This window comes from Trachurus trachurus, assembly GCF_905171665.1.
Source record: "Trachurus trachurus genome assembly, chromosome: 14".
Taxonomy (NCBI): domain Eukaryota; kingdom Metazoa; phylum Chordata; class Actinopteri; order Carangiformes; family Carangidae; genus Trachurus; species Trachurus trachurus.
In genome coordinates, this window is record NC_139903.1 from 33549298 (window position 1) to 33567078 (window position 17781).

At 43.4% G+C, this 17781-nt stretch overlaps 1 protein-coding gene across 2 annotated transcripts in view; it reads right to left on the reverse strand.

Annotated features, from left to right (window-relative positions):
• Nucleotides 1-771: 771 nt before the first annotated feature.
• LOC310997663 (alpha-1A adrenergic receptor-like) overlaps nucleotides 772-17781 on the reverse strand; it is a 38369-nt gene continuing 21359 nt past the window's right edge. For both annotated transcript variants that reach the window (XM_083987444.1, XM_083987445.1), the window contains exons 4-5: nucleotides 5131-5252; nucleotides 772-3200 (exon numbers count right to left, since the gene is read on the reverse strand). In XM_083987444.1, coding sequence (XP_083843570.1) covers nucleotides 2847-3200; nucleotides 5131-5252 — 476 coding nt within the window. In that variant the 3' untranslated portion in view covers nucleotides 772-2846. The remainder of the gene's footprint in view (nucleotides 3201-5130; nucleotides 5253-17781) is intronic.

The window sequence follows — 17781 nt, forward strand, 5'->3', positions numbered from 1 at the left end:
CTCACCCACACCCGGTCCCGTGAACACATCACTCCCGTCCTCCACTCTCTCCACTGGCTCCCCATCAAACAGCGCATCAACTTCAAGATACTCCTCCTCACCTTCAAAGCCCTCCACCACCTGGCCCCCCCCTACCTGTCTGACCTCCTCATTCCCCACCGCCCCACACGTGACCTCCGATCCTCCTCCACTCTCTCCCTGACAACACCCACATCTCAACTCAAATCCTTCGGCGACCGAGCCTTCTCCCGTGCTGCACCCCGACTCTGGAACTCTCTCCCCCCATCTGTCCACGACTCACCCTCACTCCCCACATTCAAGTCCCGGTTAAAAACATACCTCTTCTCCCAGGCCTATGACCTCCCCTACCCATAGCCGGTCTCTCCATCACCTCGCTCATTAATGTGTCACTGTGTACTGTCTCTCCCTCGTCTCCCCCTGTATGTCTCTACCCTGTTTCTTTTGTGTCTTTGTAAGCGTCTTTGGGTCATTGAAAAGCGCTATATAAATTAAATGAATTATTATTATTATCGTTAAAGGGATATTTCAACATTTTGCCCTTCTTGTTCGTGGGCAGCAGACTTGACAGAGCTGTGCCCACTGCACAGAGAGCTGGCACCAACTTTGATGTTGTGCTTCTGTGACAGCTTGGAGAAGACACAGATACTGTTATCGCGTCTGAGTGGCCTTCAACCAGAGTCTGGTCAGCAAAAAACACACAAAACAGAAAAAAGCTGGTCTCAAAATCTTTATTTCAGATCTTGCCAGACAAATTTCCACAACATAACTAACATTTTTTAAAACTCAGATGAATCCTCAGCTGCTATAATTTATAATAGACAATTGATCTTACTGCAGTTTGTGTTGTCAGAACTTATACTGACCCACCCAGGTCTGTCCATATGTTGAATACTTGACCTCCCACACACACACACACACAATACAATCAACATCAACATCAACATTTTATTTTCGCTTGTTTTAATGTTATCATTAAATGGAACTCAGTGACATTCAGTTGAAATTCAGCTCCATGGACGCAGTAGCCTAGCATAGCTTAGCACAAACACTGGAAGCAGGGGGAACTAAACTGTTAGCATAGCTTAGCACAAACACTGGCTTTCCAGAATAAAACAAATCAGAAGAACAGTTCACACCAATAGCAGCACAGTCCCTCTGAAATCCACAAGAGGCCACTGTGATCACACAGTGAGTATAAATACAGCCAGTGCACTTCCTACACAATCAGAGTCCTGTGAGGGGGAGACTTTCACAATATAGTTACTGTCAAAATAAGTTAACATGATATTTAATTAGGAAAATGATATCAATATTTTAAACGCACATCAATAGAATACCGTAAGATTATGTATACAATAATATGCCAGGACAGAATTTTCAACAACCAATCTCCATTAAAGCAGTAGGCTAAATTTCAAGATATTTTTAGAATTAAATTTTCTGTGACTCCTTTAGCATCAACAAATAAATATACAGAAGAAAAACAGGAAACAAAATATATATTTTGTTAGCCACTTGGCAACAAGCAGTGACAGTTAGTGGAGTATTGTTTTAAATTTACTTTCAAATGAACTTATTCATAATTTTACTGGTCTGGAACATTATGACATAATGAGCATCACATCACAGTCTCGCAGAGAGAAGGAGTGCTTCAGGTGGGGGCTCTGCTGTTTCTGCCTGTCAGGTGCTAATGTTAACCACGTGGTTATGCTAGTTTAGCCACAGTTATCTTACAGGTAGTTCAGCTGTCAGAGCAATAAAGACATAGAAACACAATTACACAATATTTTTGTTTGGTTGATTTTGTTAAATCAACGCCATGCTTGTAAAGGCCATGCTTGTAAAAGAGATTTTTTTTTTATCTCAAGCAATTTGCCTGGTAAAATAAAGGTAAAATAAAAATAAAATAAATAAAATAAAATACTATGCTACCTAGCAGAGCTGGCCCAAGGCGCAAACCTTTATTTAATAAAATAAAATAAAATAAAATAAAAAGCCTACAGAAATGCCTAGATTACATTCAGTATCCCAGTTAGGCCTAGATCACTTCGAATATGAAGTGTAAATCAATCACAGGCTGCACTTTTAGCTGAATTTGGTACCATATCGGATTAAAAACCATAGATGGGTAAAAACATGCCAGGCTAGGATGGTGATTTGTAATGACAGATTAGAAAATTAAATATGTTTACAGTAGGTGTGTAAATGATCAATAATAAAGCCCCTAAAATGAAAATGTGCTCAGGGCGCTGTGGAGGCTTGGGCCGGCCCTGCTTCCACTCTTCAGCCCTTAGCAGTTGTCACTGAGTGTTTGTGTTCATGTTGTTTGCTTGTTGCACCCTGGAGTGGAGGTGGGGCTTCCAGAGGGATGTGTGTTCGCTTCACTGTTGATGACAAGTATCAACAGATTCTTTTACTGCACCTTAAAGAAAGATGATTCCAACAGGTACACACTGTATAAGGACTACAGTACTTCGTAGTGTCTCTACAGTACTTTAATATAAATAAATATCATGTGGTATTTAGTTTTTTTTTTATCACTTTAGCTTTGCTGTGATTCTGTTTTCAGTCAAATCCTAACTTAAGTTTAAACAGTCTGTTTTGTTGTGAAGATCACCTATGTGATCAGTGGGCAATCCTGATCTGCAGGGAAAACCTCCAGATATTGTGACCTGATGTTTTTCTACAGTGGACCGCTGATCCGCCATGTTCCTCAGGTGTGTCATTAAGGCAGAGCAGGAAGTGGGAACAGTCATCCCACCGGAGCATCCCTGTGATGTCATGGGTGACACCAGCAGGTATGTCAATCTGGGCTTCCTGTCGTCTCACTGTCTGGACGACGGCGTTCCCTGCCTGCCCTTGTGTTGCTCTGTTCTCCGACCATTAAGCACCACCTCTCGCGCCGTCCCGGCATCCTTAGCCAGCGGTGACACCAGGCCGGGCCATCTTTTCCCCGTTGACCCAGGGAGGAGGTCTCGGTCAGAGGGGGAGGCGGAGGACCAGGGCGGGTGAAGCCTGGAGGAAACGCTGCGGGGGCTGGGGCTGATGGAGGACAGAGTCTGCTGGCTGCCGCTGAGGAAGGATGAGGTGTTGGAGCCCTGCTGGCTGCGGTAGTTGTAGTAGGCCTGCCAGCCCTGGTGCTGCCGCTTCCAGCGACACCGCAGGATCCTGATGAAGGACTGAAGGCACAGCCGTAGACAGAAAGACAACTGTCAGTGTCACCATGGCACCCAAACTACTCTCTCTACATTTAAGTCCAGGCTTAACTCTTTCGCGACCATTGACGAGTAAACTCGTCACAGCCTGCCGAATGTTCACGACCATCGACGAGTAAACTCGTCAAAACCGTTTTTTTTTTTTTTACAGATTAGGATAATAGACACTCTGAGGTACCCTGTGTGTGAATATGGTAGTCCTCTGATATGTAAAACTGTTTTAAACTAAAATCAAATCATAATGTTTTTTATAAACTGTGTGATCTTGGTTTTGTTTGAGTAATCGGTCCCCTTGAATGCTGCTCTGGGGACAGTTGCAGCGCTGTGCGGCTGTCGGCTACAGTGTTGCGACTTTCTCGCTAAATCTGGTGTCTTTCCAACCCTCTTGGCGACTTTTTTTTTTACAAAAGCGACTGGCGACAAATCTGGCGACTTTTTCCGGTGCTGTTACAAACGTTTCTGGTTTGGAGACTCGTATCTGAAAGCCCGTTATCTCTGCTGTTTTCACCGCGCAGCGAGCGCTGTGCAGCGGGGGCTGTGACCCGCACCGCTGCTCTCCACGCTGCCACACCCCCCAGATTTACCTACAAAAATACTTATTTAACCGTAGAAATGATTTGGGAGACATGCCACACTGCAGAGTACCGGTAAAATGAGCCGATTGCCACTTGACACAGAAGTGCATTTTTCTCTGAAACTAGAGCGGGAGCTCCGTTTTTGGAGAAACCCAGCCCTCTTCTTCTCCTTCGTACTCACGAATGAAACGGCAGAAAAACTCGCTGTTTTTTAGAGGAGCACGTTGGAAAGTCACTCTTCAACCACGTGAAAACCGTTTGTTTCTAGGTGATGTACAGAGTTCGCTTCGACGTGAGAAAAAAGGTAAAAAATAGCCAAAAACATGTGGTCCTGAGCGGATGTGCTGAGCAATTAGTGTGGTCGCAAAAGAGTTAAAGCCTTCCTCTACGACAGAGCTTTCAGTTTGTTTTGTTTTGTTCGTTTTGTTTACACTGAAGTCATGTTTGACTAGCCTGGTTGCGCCCACACTAGTGACGTCACGCCTCGCAAAAGCGCTGCTGACTTCTAGTCTGGCCAACCGTGCTATTAACTGGATTTCTGTCTCCCGAATTTTCGGGAACTCCACCCTCTTTTTCGAGAGCCAATCAACGTCGAGCCTCTCCAACGGCTCTGGGTAGAGGCGTGTTCAAGTAAGTGACGCAGTAGAGCAGCAACCGAAACCTCATTGTAAACAGCAGCATGGAGCAGCGGACAGAGGAAAGAGCGGTGTGATTGGTTTAAGCTTCGACACCGCCTATTCTGGCTTCGACCAATAGCAGACTGAGGCATTTGAGGGGGGCGGGTAAACCAGGTTTGAAGGATGCGCTTTGAGAAATGGATTCTCTTAACGTCTTGGCCAGACCCAATGCTGAGTATCAACATTGGAAAGTCGTGCCAACCAGGCTAATGTTTGACCACGTGAGATATGGAATATTGTGGTGTGCACTGCGGAGCACACCACACACTATAATATCAGAGGAGAGAGATCTTATGCGATCTGTCTTTTGTTATCATCAAGTGTGTGGTCTCCTAATCTGTGAAGGTTTGAAGAATCCTGTAGTGTGTACCCGCCATTAAGACTGCTGGGGGACACATCTGGTTACATGGAGCCCTCTCCTCTCCTCTCCTCTCCTCTCCTCTCCCCTCCCCTCCCCTCCCCTCCCCTCCCCTCCCCTCCCCTCCCCTCTCCTCTCCTCTCCTCTCCTCTCCTCCACACATTTTGAACCGTCATTATCATTATCCGTTGCATTATCTGTTGCCTTGACTGTTTATCAGTGTGTGTGTGTGTGTGTGTGTGTGTGTGTGTGTGTGGGTGTGTGTGAGGCAGGTGTGCAGCTACCTGTTTGAACTCCCGGCTGTAGCAGGGGTAGATGATGGGGTTCAGGCAGCTGTTGAAGTATCCCAACCAGAAGATCACCTTAAAGTAGGTCTCAGGAGGACGGAGGCTGCTGTTGAACGACCCTAAGGAGACACACACAGGTAACACACAGATTACTGTAACACAGTTTATTATGTAATATATAAAAATAACTCTGTGATGCCAGAAGCACATACTATTCATCTTTAATAGAAAAGAGTAAGAACAACCCCAGGTTCCTCTTCAACACTGTGGCCAGGCTGACCAAGAACCATAGAGCTTTTGAGCCATGCATCCCTCCAACTCTCAGCAGTAATACAGTAATTTCCTAACTTTCTTTACCGAAAAGATAGTTAATATTAGAACAAAGATTCCCAGTAATGGAGCACAGATTACGGTACCCATAGAAGCACCTCCCAGACTTGGTACACACTTGGACAGCTTCTCTCCCATCGACCTGTCAGACTTAACTTCTGCAATTACTTCTTCCAAGTCAGCCACATGTCTGCTGGATCCAGTCCTGACTAGACTACTTAAGGATGTCTTCCCCTTAGTTAACACTTCTATATTGAACCAAATCAATCTTTCCCAAGTCACAGGCTACGTGCCACAGGCCTTCAAGGTGGCTGTCATTAACCCTTTACTTAAAAAACCTTCTCTTGACCCAGATGTCCTAGCCAACTATCGGCCTATATCCAACCTTCCTTACATCTCTAAGATCCTTGAGAAGGTTGTCCTGGAGCAGCTACATGAACATCTGCACAGCAACGAGCTCTTTGAAGCTTTCCAATCTGGATTCAGAGAACACCATAGCACTGAAACAGCACTGGTCAAAGTCTCTAATGATCTTCTTATAGCTTCAGACAGAGGTCTCGTCTCTGTACTTGTACTTTTGGACCTCAGTGCTGCATTCGACACCATCGACCACAGCATCCTGCTGCAGAGACTGGATCATGAAATTGAGATTAAAGGACCTGCTAAAATGGTTTAAGTCATACTTATCTGACAGGTTTGTTAATGTTAATAACGACCACTCAGAGTATAGCAGAGTTACGTATGGTGTACCACAGGGTTCAGTCTTAGGGCCAATCCTCTTCATTCTTTACATGCTCCCATTAGGTGACATAATCCGGAAGCACTCAATCAATTTTCACTGTTATGCGGATGATACGCAACTCTACTTGTCCATGGAGCCAGATGACAGGAGCTATAGGAAGGAGTTATAGGAAGACGTTTCACCTCTCATCCAAGAGGCTTCATCAGTTCATGTTCGCATCTGACCAGGCTGGGACTGGTCCAACTAGTGTGGAGATTCAAAAGAGGAGTAAAATAAGTAAAAGTAGAGAAACCATCCCTAAACAGAGGAGGAGGTCTGAGACACCACCTATCTCCAATTTACAATGCTGCCCTTCCATCCCTTCCCAGGAGATTCAACAATCTAATCTCAAAGAACAACTGTTCACAAATGGCCTCCTGTGACTCCAACGACTGTCGTTATAACACAGTAGGGCACTAACGAAGTCGAAACCAACTTCCCACCAACGACTGTCGTTGGCACATGGAGCACAAAGGGTTTCCAGTGACATCATCGGTCTTGTGAACGCCCCCACAAGAGGTTAAATACCTGGGTCTCTACACCAGATAGTTGGACCAGTCCCAGCTTGGTCAGTTGCGTACATGAACTGATGAAGCCTCTTGGATGAGAGGTGAAACGTCTTCCTTGACAAATAACCAAGTCCATTTGCTTTTGATTTAAATTTCCTTGAGATAACTATGACCTATCCTCTCCCCCCGCCCCTCTCCCCTCCCCTCCTCTCTTCTCTGTTTTTTCTTGGGAGTTTTTCCTCAGTGGATGTGAGGGTCTAAGGACAGAGGATGTTGTTATGATGCCATGAAAAGCCCTTTGAGACAAACTGTTTGTAAAAATGGGCTATACTAATTCAATTGCCTTGCCTAACACACAGATGAATACAGGTAACTCACAGGTTTTTCCTTGAATAAACTGGCACTTGATATGGTTTATGTTTTTTGGCAGTGATGAAGAAGGATCAATTCCATCATCAACTTCATCATCAGCAGAATGTTATCAGTTAAAACACGGGGGGGACTGATCAGAGAACAGCATAATATTAAATATCCTATAAGTGTGTGGACTTCACAGCTCATATCATTTAATTATGTTTGATGACTCAGCAAACTTTAGCCTGCCAAAAAGAATGGGGAGGGGGTGGGGTCCTTTGCAGCAGCACAGTCTCATAACAGGAGGCCTGCAGCGTGTCAGGGATCAGGAGGATCAGACGGATCAGGAACATCAGGAGGATCAGGAGAAACGTGAGGATCAGGTAGATCAGGTGAATCATGAGGATCAAGTGGATCACTAGGATTAGGAGGATCATGTGGATCAGGTGGATGAGCTGGATCAGGGACTTAAGTCTTCTTATCAGTGGGATTATTTCCCCCTGAGTATGGACTTGTATGGCTGACCCACAGTTTCTTCTCGGGCTAAATATGAAGAGCGTCACGATGGAACCTGACGTCCGTCCGGGGGACAACCATGTGACACCTGCCCGTGATGTATCACTGTCCCGTCTTGACCATGAATCTCCAAGTTTGGTGGTTTCTTCGTCTGAACAGCAGCTATTTTGGTTTGGTTTTAGTGCTTTGGGTTTGAGCCACGTTCTTCATGTAAATATGTCCTCTGTTCCCAGGAGCTGGCCTGCCCCTCCACAGGCTGCTAGGACAGTTCCTCCTGCACTCCGCTGGGATGCTGCTGTCGGCCACACGAGGCAGCAGAGTCTGCCAGAGGCTGGAGTCCTCTCAACATGTGTGTACACTACACTCACGTGATGAGAGGTGTCTGTCTAAGTGTTAGTTAATAAACATACATACAACTACAGTTTCAAAATGACGTTACAGATGGACATGTACAAAATTGTTGGTACCCTTCTGTTAAAGAAAGAAAAACCCACAACTCACACTGAAATAACCAGTGTCCAATACTTTAACTGTTCTATATATTTCTTATGATCTATATTTTAACTGTTCTTTATGTTCTACATGTTCTGTGTTCTGTGCAGTCTACTATGTTCAATATATTGCAGGTTCTATAGCCTATGTTCTAAGTTCTGAATGTTCTAGGCAAGGCTCAAAGGGCTTCACACAGTATCATAACAACATCCTCTGCCCTTAGACCCTTACATCCACATACTGCATAGAGAGAGCAAGCATCTATATTCTAACTCATTATTCTCTATGTTCTATTGAGACATCTATAAAAGAGCGGACCACTCGTGGACTTAACCACGGTCACATTTCATTGGTACTAAATAAAACACAACTCTGCCCACACCAGTAGCCTACATTTTTTCCCAGAATGAGGGAATGAATTAGCTCAATGAAATGCTTCTTTATAAAAGAAAAATAGATATTTATATAACTGTCTGTGGATGACGTCATCTCCCCTCTGGTCAAATGACAGTGTGACGTCAGGTTATTATTTGGATTGAGAGAATTTACATACCAGAGGTTTTTCTGATTGAAAACAACTTCTCATTTTGATGTCACAGTGTCACCATCAATTAATCAAACCACTGCTAAGTTTAAACAAATCGTAAAAAAGGTCAAAAGTCTTTGTGTGTGTGTGTGTGTGTGTGTGTGTGTGTGTGTGTGTGTGTGTGTGTGAGCAGACGCAGACTTGCAGCATTAGATTGAAGCAGAGTAGAGGAGGTGGGGTCTGTCCTCTGATTCAGGACGCAGTGCAGATCATGACTCAGCATGAGGTGAAGACTGCATCACTGAACCTCTCAATATTAAAACAGAGGGAAGTCAGAGTGTAGACGCACAGAGGACACAAACACACGGCCGGTCCTCGGAGGGGAGGGCCGCTGCAGAGTGAGAGCTCTCTGAGCTAACTGTGCTAACCATTCTGTCAAGATGCTAACTGGCCTAGCTTTGCTGGCTGTGTTGATCATTCTAAATGATGCTAACTGTGCTCATCACCACTCCACTTACTAGTCTCTGGTTCTAGTCTCAAAAGACTCTTCTTCTTGGTCTGGGTCTGACTGATGCTCAGGCCTGTGGCTGAGTCTCTCTGATGTTTCCTCCTCTAACCAGGAGCACCTGGAGCCAGCAGGTGTAGCAGGTCTGGGGAGTACTCAAGGCCTGATCCAGAGTTATCAGAGTTATATCCTCTGTGACAGGGCTTTTAGTTAGGGCTGGTTCAGGTAGCTCTGAACCATTTTATAGCTACGCTGCTATAGGCTTAGACTGCTGGGGGACACATCTGGTTACATGGAGCCCTCTCCTCTCCTCTCCTCTCCTCTCCTCTCCTCTCCTCTCCTCTCCCCCCTGTGTATGGTGTGTGTTCTCTCTCCCTGTGTGTATGTGTATGGTGTGTGTTCTCTTCCCCTGTGTGTGTATGTGCAGGTGGAGTTGATGGTCCCGACCCTGATTGGCTACTGCATGAGCAGCTGGACTATATAAGCCACCCCGCCTTCCAGGATGGCCTCTCCACTTTGCCTCCTGTCAGCACTGCCAGCACCCACCATGTGTCTTTGCTGTCTATTGTTGATAGTATATAAACTGTGTGTGTTAGCCCTCACACAGCAAGCAGTGGTAGGAGGGAGAATCCCGTTTTCTTTTGTCCATGTTTTCTCATGTTTAACTGCAGGAGAGTAGGTAAGCTGCCTGTCTGTTTGTTTAGTTTTGTTTGGAAGGTAAGACTAGGGCCCAAGTGATATTTCTGTTTGTTATGTTGGGAAGTGCTCACCTCTGAGATAATAAACTGCTTCATATCTGTGATTCAAGTGGTGCTGGCCTTATTGTTTGTGATCAGCGAGACAGGTGGAGAGCCACCTTATGCTGCAACCAGGCTCCCCTAGACCTGGTTGTAACAGGCTGTTTGGTCTTAAGGAGGGAGCTGAAGGTAGCTACACATCCTCTTTTGGACTTTACAAAAGATATGCTACCCCAGTGGCTCGGCACTGAACCCGACAGAGCATTTACGCTGGAAAGAGCCCACCGTACCCTGGCTCCAGCAGTTCCCAACCAGAACCAAGCCGTCCTCCTTCGCTTTCTCAACTACCAAGATAAAGAATACGTCCCACGCGCCACAAGACAGCGGGACATCACACACGACGGATCCAAACTCGCATTCGTCCAGGATGTTTCAGCGGAGACGATCCGACGAAGACGGGAGTTCAACGCTGTAAAAAAGCTGATTGTTGACATGGGGACCTTCCCAGGATTTCACCTCCAACCGTGCAGGCTGAGAGTGCTACACAACGGGAGGATCCAGATGTTTTCCTCCCCACAAGAGGCTGAGGAATTCTACCGCAGAATCTCCACCAAATAGCCTATGACCAGGTTTGAATCGCTTCCTATGCATGGAGAGGGGTGAATGCACTGACTTTTGTGCAGAAAATAGGCTCATCACCGGGCTCGGTGGTGGTCACATAAACCAATTTGCTCTACAACAGTGGGAAATATGAACAATTAACAGCAGGGACATACTATCAAACAGATAGTGCAAAACTTCTGTTTCATTTTCATTTTATTTTATATTATTTATTTACTTTCCCGCGAACACTTGCAGTCTGTGTATATGATTGTCACTTTATTTTGGATATGTGATTTAAAAAAATAAATAAAAATGAAGCATGAGAGGAACGGCATTAACATGGGAGCAGCATGTGTATAGGCTTCAATTTGAAGCGCACACTGCCTTTTTTTCATAAATATGTGTGTAAAAATCATGCTATAATTATTATTTATTCAAATATTTTTATTTCATTTTTTACCTGCATATTTGCTGTTAAGTTGAGTGAAGTACCACCCAAGAAAGCTAAGTAACTCTTTTCTGGCCTGCTCTCCTGCACAGAGATGCACTTTTTCTAAACAAGATGTGCGTTGTTGACGGATAATTGTTACTTGCTGGTCAACTTGATGTTGTTACCTGTTCCAGTTGGGTTGGCGGGTTGCCTTGTCGTTCGGGGACTAGGCTGGGGTTTTGGGGAGGTGGGGAGGGGGTAGGTAGAGGGGGCCCCTCATGCTCTACCTATGTTACATTCTCTTTTACTAGTTTGTTAGTCTTATATTGTTTTTCCCTTTACTTTTACTGTACCATGAAACACGAAACCAATATAACATGCAAAACCCGGTATGTCTAGTACACTTCATGTAATAACTTTCCATGTCAGAGGCCTTGGCCACCCAATTAAGCGGAAGAGAGTTCTTACATTCTTAAAAAAGGAAAAAGGAGACATAGCTTTCCTTCAGGAAACTCATCTGTCCAATGAGGAGCATAAAAAACTCAAGAGAGACTGGGTTGGGCAGGTTTATTTCTCTAGCTTTACCAGCAATAAAAGGGGAACAGCAGTACTCATTCATAAAAAAATACCTTTCATATTCAAGGAACAATATAGTGACAATGAGGGCAGACACATACTAATTCGGGGGATGCTATATGGACAAGAGCTAACATTGCTGAATGTATATGCACCAAATGAGGATAACCCCAAATTTCAATTGTTGTATGGATAGTAACTTAGACAAATCCTCAACTATACTGTCTAATCCCAATGCTTCTAAAACTCTGAGGTTAGCCTCAGTTGATGTAGGCCTGGAGAGACTACACTTTCTACTCGGCTAGACACAAATCACTCTCGAATAGATTTTTTTTTTTTTTACCTCAGGATCATCTCTCATCTGTAGTTTCATGTGATATAGGCTCCATTCTTATATCTGATCACTCACCAGTTTATCTGCGGTTATCCCTTCCCCAGCAGACATATCAAGCTAAACAATGGAGGTTCAATGCCTCACTCCTCACAGATTTTGAAGCTTGTAATAATATTAGAAAATGGCTAGAACAGTACAGACAGGATAATGCGTCCTCCCCTGTTACTTGGGTAGTGATGTGGGATGCAGCTAAAGCAGTAATTAGGGGCCAGCTGATCTCTTACACATCTGCAAAGAAAAAATCTATTATTAAACAAACAGAACAACTTAAGAAAGAGTTAATACATTTGGAACAATGCCATAAACAATCTCCTACTGAGGAAAACTTGAAAAAACTAAATGCAGTCAGAACTAGTCTCAATCTCATTCAAACAGAGCATCTCAAAAAATTTCTGTTCTTTACCAGACAGCAATATCATGAATATGGTAATAAGCCAAGTAGACTACTAGCCTATCAACTCAAAAAAGAATGTACACGTAATGCAGCAGGCCAGTTGAAATATGATACGCCCTCCGGAAAAACATAACATAACCAGCCCAGAACAATCAATCCCAGCGGTCTTAGACCTTATTACTGAATTTGGAACAATACCAGGCTATGAAGTCAATTTGACAAAATCCAATGCTTTATTAATTAATTCATCAGTTTGTGGCTTCATCAGAGAATGTGGCTTTAAAACTTAAAAATCTTTACCTCATAAATTACGTTCCATTGCTTAAAAAGGTTAAGGAAGAATTAGAACATTGGAAAATGCTCCCTATCTCATTTCTCGGACAAATCAATGTAATTAAAATGAATGTCCTGCCCCGCTTTAGTTATTTATTTCAGTCACTGCCCTGTTACTTGGATAAAACATTCTTTAAATCTATAAACAAAATATTGACCCCTTTTATCTGAAAAAATTCCTTGCCAAGAATAGCTTTTAAAACTTTAACGAAGTCCAGAGAGAAAGGGGGACTGGTATTACCAGACTTGCAGATGTATTGGGCCGCCCAGACAAAAGGCCTGATTAGCTGGGTGCAAAGACGTAACAATGCACACTGGATAGACATAGAAGAAGAACTTTGTACTCCCATTTCTACAACCTTGCTACCATTCATTAACAATATAAATGCACTACACCAAATAACAAAAACATATCTAGTTTATAACACTCTTCGGGCTTGGCAAGATATAAATAAGTTTTGTGTGAATTTTGGCAAAATCTCCAGGCTCTCTCCCTTATCCTTAAACCCAGATCTGCCACCATCAATTGGTAGCTCCTCGTATACAATGGTATACGTCAATTCCAACATTTGTTTGCCGAGGACACACTCATGTCCTTTACGGACTTAATGTCAGAATACGAAATCCCGAAACAGGACCTTTATAAATACTTACAAATTCGCCATCTAATAAACACTCTAAAAAAGGAAAAACACCTGTCTTTGGGGCTGACAAATCTCAAGGAGATTTTGGTGAAATCCACATCATTAAAAGGAATAATCTCTGTAATATATAGTACTTTGTTGAACCATTACAGCTCTTTCAGAATGTTTTTTCCTCACTGTCGTGTAATAAAATAATCGAACAAAATTATAAATTCATGCACAGGATGTACCTTACTCTAAAATGTTTCCCAACTCATCCCCCAGATGTTATCGTTGTAAAACATGTATAGGTTTGGGGCGGTGCGTGGCGCAGTGGTTAAAGCGGCCGCCCCATGTAGAGGCTACAGTCCCGGTTTGAATCCCGCGTCGGGCAGACCTTTCCTGCATGTCATTACCCCTCTCTCTGTCTCCCCCTTTGCCATGTAAAGCCCTTTGAGACAAACTGTTTGTAAAAACGGGCTATACAAATAAAATTGCCTTGCCTTGCCTTTCCTGTCTATCTCACTATGTACTATCAAATAAAGGCAAAAAAGCCAAAAAATATACTTAAAAAAAACAAAAAAACATGTACAGTATAGGTTCAATTATGCATGTCTATTGGGAATGCAAGGAATTAAAACATTTCTGGAAAGCGGTACATGATCGAACTGTTAAGGTTGTGGAAACCCCGCTGGACGGTACCTCTTTGGTTTGACACCACACGCAGGAAGAGGATTATCATAATGTCCTATATAGCAAAGAAGTGCATCTTGCCCAACTGGAATCAACAAAGACCCCCATCATTTAATCTGTTTAAGCAAATCTTAAATGAAACTTTAAGACTGGAACAACGCACATACGCTCTAAAAAATAAGGGGGATGCCTTCCAGAGGATATGGGAACCGTTTATGGACCTCTGACACTACCATACCATAATAGGGTTTGACATGCCTACATAACATCCACAAAGGATGAACTGTGAACTGTGACCATGGACTGATCTGATTTGATTTGCTGTATTTTGTTGTTGTCATTGTTTGTTTTGCCTGTTTGTTTTTCTTCCCTTATTTCTTTGATTGTCTGTTATGTCACTTAAAGCAGAAGTAAGCGGAATGTTTGTGTTAATATAAGTCTTAAATAGTTCTATCTTCCGACAGCAATCACTTATACAGAGTGTTTGGTCTGAAACACGGGTCTGTCAGTCACTCTGCTCTGCTGTAAGCCCAGGAGAAAACTTTCCTTGTATCCTACAACCTTTATCCAATGAGGAGAGAGAACGGCATAAAGGGGCGGTCCTCTCTGTGTGTGCAGCCAAGGGATGCGCGTGAATGTGGTGACGTAGGGATGAGGACCAATCGATCCATGATGAGGGCGGGGGCTGCTAACTCCATCGGCTGACAGGAAGTTAGCTAAAACCACCGGATCGCTTACTTCTGCTTTAGATGTTAAAAATAAATAAAAAGATAATTGAAAAAAAAAAAGTTATTATCTGAAATCAAAATCCATGTATTTTTTCTTCCTGTAAAACAATTTCAGGGGTGTTGTTCATGTTACATCCAATTGAAATTGTTTCAAAAGATTTTAATGTCCCTTCCCTGAGCTGTGAGGAATAATTTATTCTTACATTGCATCTGTGATTGTGCTGACTCTGCAGAGCATCTCTGTCACAGGGATGAGCCTGCATCTTTCCCCCACTAGCATAGGTGCTACCTTTGATTCAAGGATTATATAAACTGTATGGCTGGATGTGAATATATAGATGTCTTTAAAGTGAAGGTGAAACGCAGCAGAAGGTTTTTCTGGACTTTTCTGTGACTGATGCTGTGTTGTGTGTTCTGATGAAGCCGGGTCCTGGTGGGTCTGAGGACCAACATCTCCATTTGTAGGCTCCTGCTGCTGCTGTACAGAAATAGCCATTGGTCCAACTCCTCTGATCCCAGGATTGTTTCTCTGAGGATCAGAGGATCATTCCGCTCACAGTCTGATTGAAACCACTTTGTTCTCTTATGAAATCTGCTCAGAGGTCATGAGCAGGTAACGCTCACACACCTGGGGCTCTGCTACTCAGCTGGGTCTTACAGTTAGATAAATGTTATGAAAGCTGCTGCTTAACACTCAGAGCTAACCTCAGACAGGATTAGAGATGCAGGAACCAGTCCAGGAACCTTTTTAGGAAATATGGGCTTTGACTGGACTCAGACAGCAGCAGCATTCCTGCTCAGGTCTTCTGATGAATATCAGGACAAAAACAGCCTGAGAGGAACCAACCTGAGACTGGGACTGCTGCTCATCCCATATTAACAGATCAGTGTGTGGAGAATCAAAGATTTTACATAACAATGAAAAGCAAGAATCAATCACTGATCATTTTTCCCTTCTTGCTTCACAATCACATGATCAATCATGTGATCACCTGGCTGTAGAGAAGAGGAAGCAGCTTCAGATTCTGCTGGAGTGTTGTTACAATCTGATCAGTATAGGCTTGGTTTTGGGACTGAGACACGCCTTCATCATCATCATCAATGCACATTGGGTCTCATTCATGAAACGTTAGTAAATCTGTGTGTAGATTTGCACATAAAAGCTCATGCTACTAAAACTCTACTCTGGTTTCATGAACGCTGCGGGAAACTCAGATTTGATCGTAAGCACGTGTGTAAGATCATGAATGACCACCCATCATAAACTAACAACACGCCCCCGGTGATCAGCAATTAGCATAGATCTCCATACATGAATAGCCATATAAGGAGACCCTGACCACCATATAAGGAGGTAGATGCATCCTGTTCACTTGTGGCCATGACGCAAACAAGGAATGAGGGAGAGAGAGAGAGAAAAGAGAGAGATTGGGGATCAAAGTAATTTTGGGTGAAGTGGAGTCCAAAAAAAATATTGAATTGTCTTCTATGAGTAGTGGTGTGACGGGGACAGGTAAATCAAAGGCGTGGAGGGAAGTGACAGATGTAGTGAATAAAAGAACCATTTAACAAGTAAAGCCAGAATAGTTCAGTCAGGAGTGGGTGTAGTTAGTGAGTAGTTACGAAAAGATCGGAGCTACTAAAAGATCGATAAATATAGAAATCCACATACATTTCCGGCTGCACACAGTATACACACAAATTCGTGCTGCTTACATTTCTTGAATGAGACCCACTGTGATCTCAGATCAGTCCGTGACACACTCTGCTCCGTATTGAACACAAACAGCTTCCTGCCTAACTGACCAACCATAGCTCAGCTCTAATCTCTGCCACTGCTGGGTCTGGTCCCAGACAGGCTGGCTGGTGACTGATGGGGATGTAGGAGAAATATTTCAAACATGAAGAAACAAAGTCTTTCACTAGCCATCGGCCTCTCAGGGAGCTAATGCTAATGCTAGTATTAGCAGCTGACACATCGGTGTGTTCAGTGACAGAGGCTGCAGCTGTTGCGTTACCTAAGTCTCATGGACCAATCAGAGCACAGCAGCTCACATATAGACCACAGTGAAATCTGAAAGCTTAGTTCTAATAATCAACTGCAGCCTGTTGCAGTAAATTTCCCCACTGTGGGACAAATAAAGGAATCGTAACTTGCACCAGCTCTGTGTAAGTTCTACCTTAAGTTAGTAAAGTCCACACTAAATGATACGTTGAAACTAGTTAAGGTGATACTTAAGATGTATCTTTGTTTAGTTGCACCACAGAGACTTATATTATGTTTCATCTTAACAACGTCTAAACCAGGGGTCTCAAACTCGGGGACGGCTCTCCATTCCGACACACCTCCACTTCGAAACACCGCTTTTTTTTTTAGACTTGTCTGGAACACTGAAGTGGCAAGACGTTGTCGCGATGGTGACGTCATCACATTAAAGTAGCCAATGAGAGGAAAGTATCATTCTTCATGCGTTTGACTGGAAAAAAACAAAAACAAACGGCGACGATTTTCTGTGAAGTCGCTTATAATCAGTGTTGTGCTAGTTACTGAAAAATAGTAACTAGTTACAGTTACTAATTACTTCATTAAAAAAGTAACTCAGTTAGTAACTCAGTTACTTACAGATGTTACTGGTTCAAATTTGCGGACTTCACGCGTGGTCCACGCGAGACGGCACAAGACTCATGCATTTTTTTTCTTTGGCGAGACAAGAGGTTTTAATGAAAAGCCTCAATGTGCCAAAACAACCGCCAGGTGGCATCTGTGAGAACGGAGGACGACAGGCGGATGACTCAGTGATCTGTGCAGTAATCCACAGCTTAAACTCTAGGCTATTAAACTAGAACTAACTACTGTATACACTGCCTAAATCACAGAAACTATTGTAATATGATAAATGCCTGTCTTGCTTTATGACTTGATGATTATGTATCACATATCGCCGCGATTAGGAGTGGCGCTGTTCATGATACAGAATACAAGAGGATGAAAGGAGAACTAGCTGCAGACAGTAAATAATATAGTAGCCTAGTTTTTCAATGACAAAATGTAACGACGGCAGCTACAGTAGACTATAGCCCACGTCTCACTCTCTTTTTTCGGTCATCTGTCTCGTCATCTCCA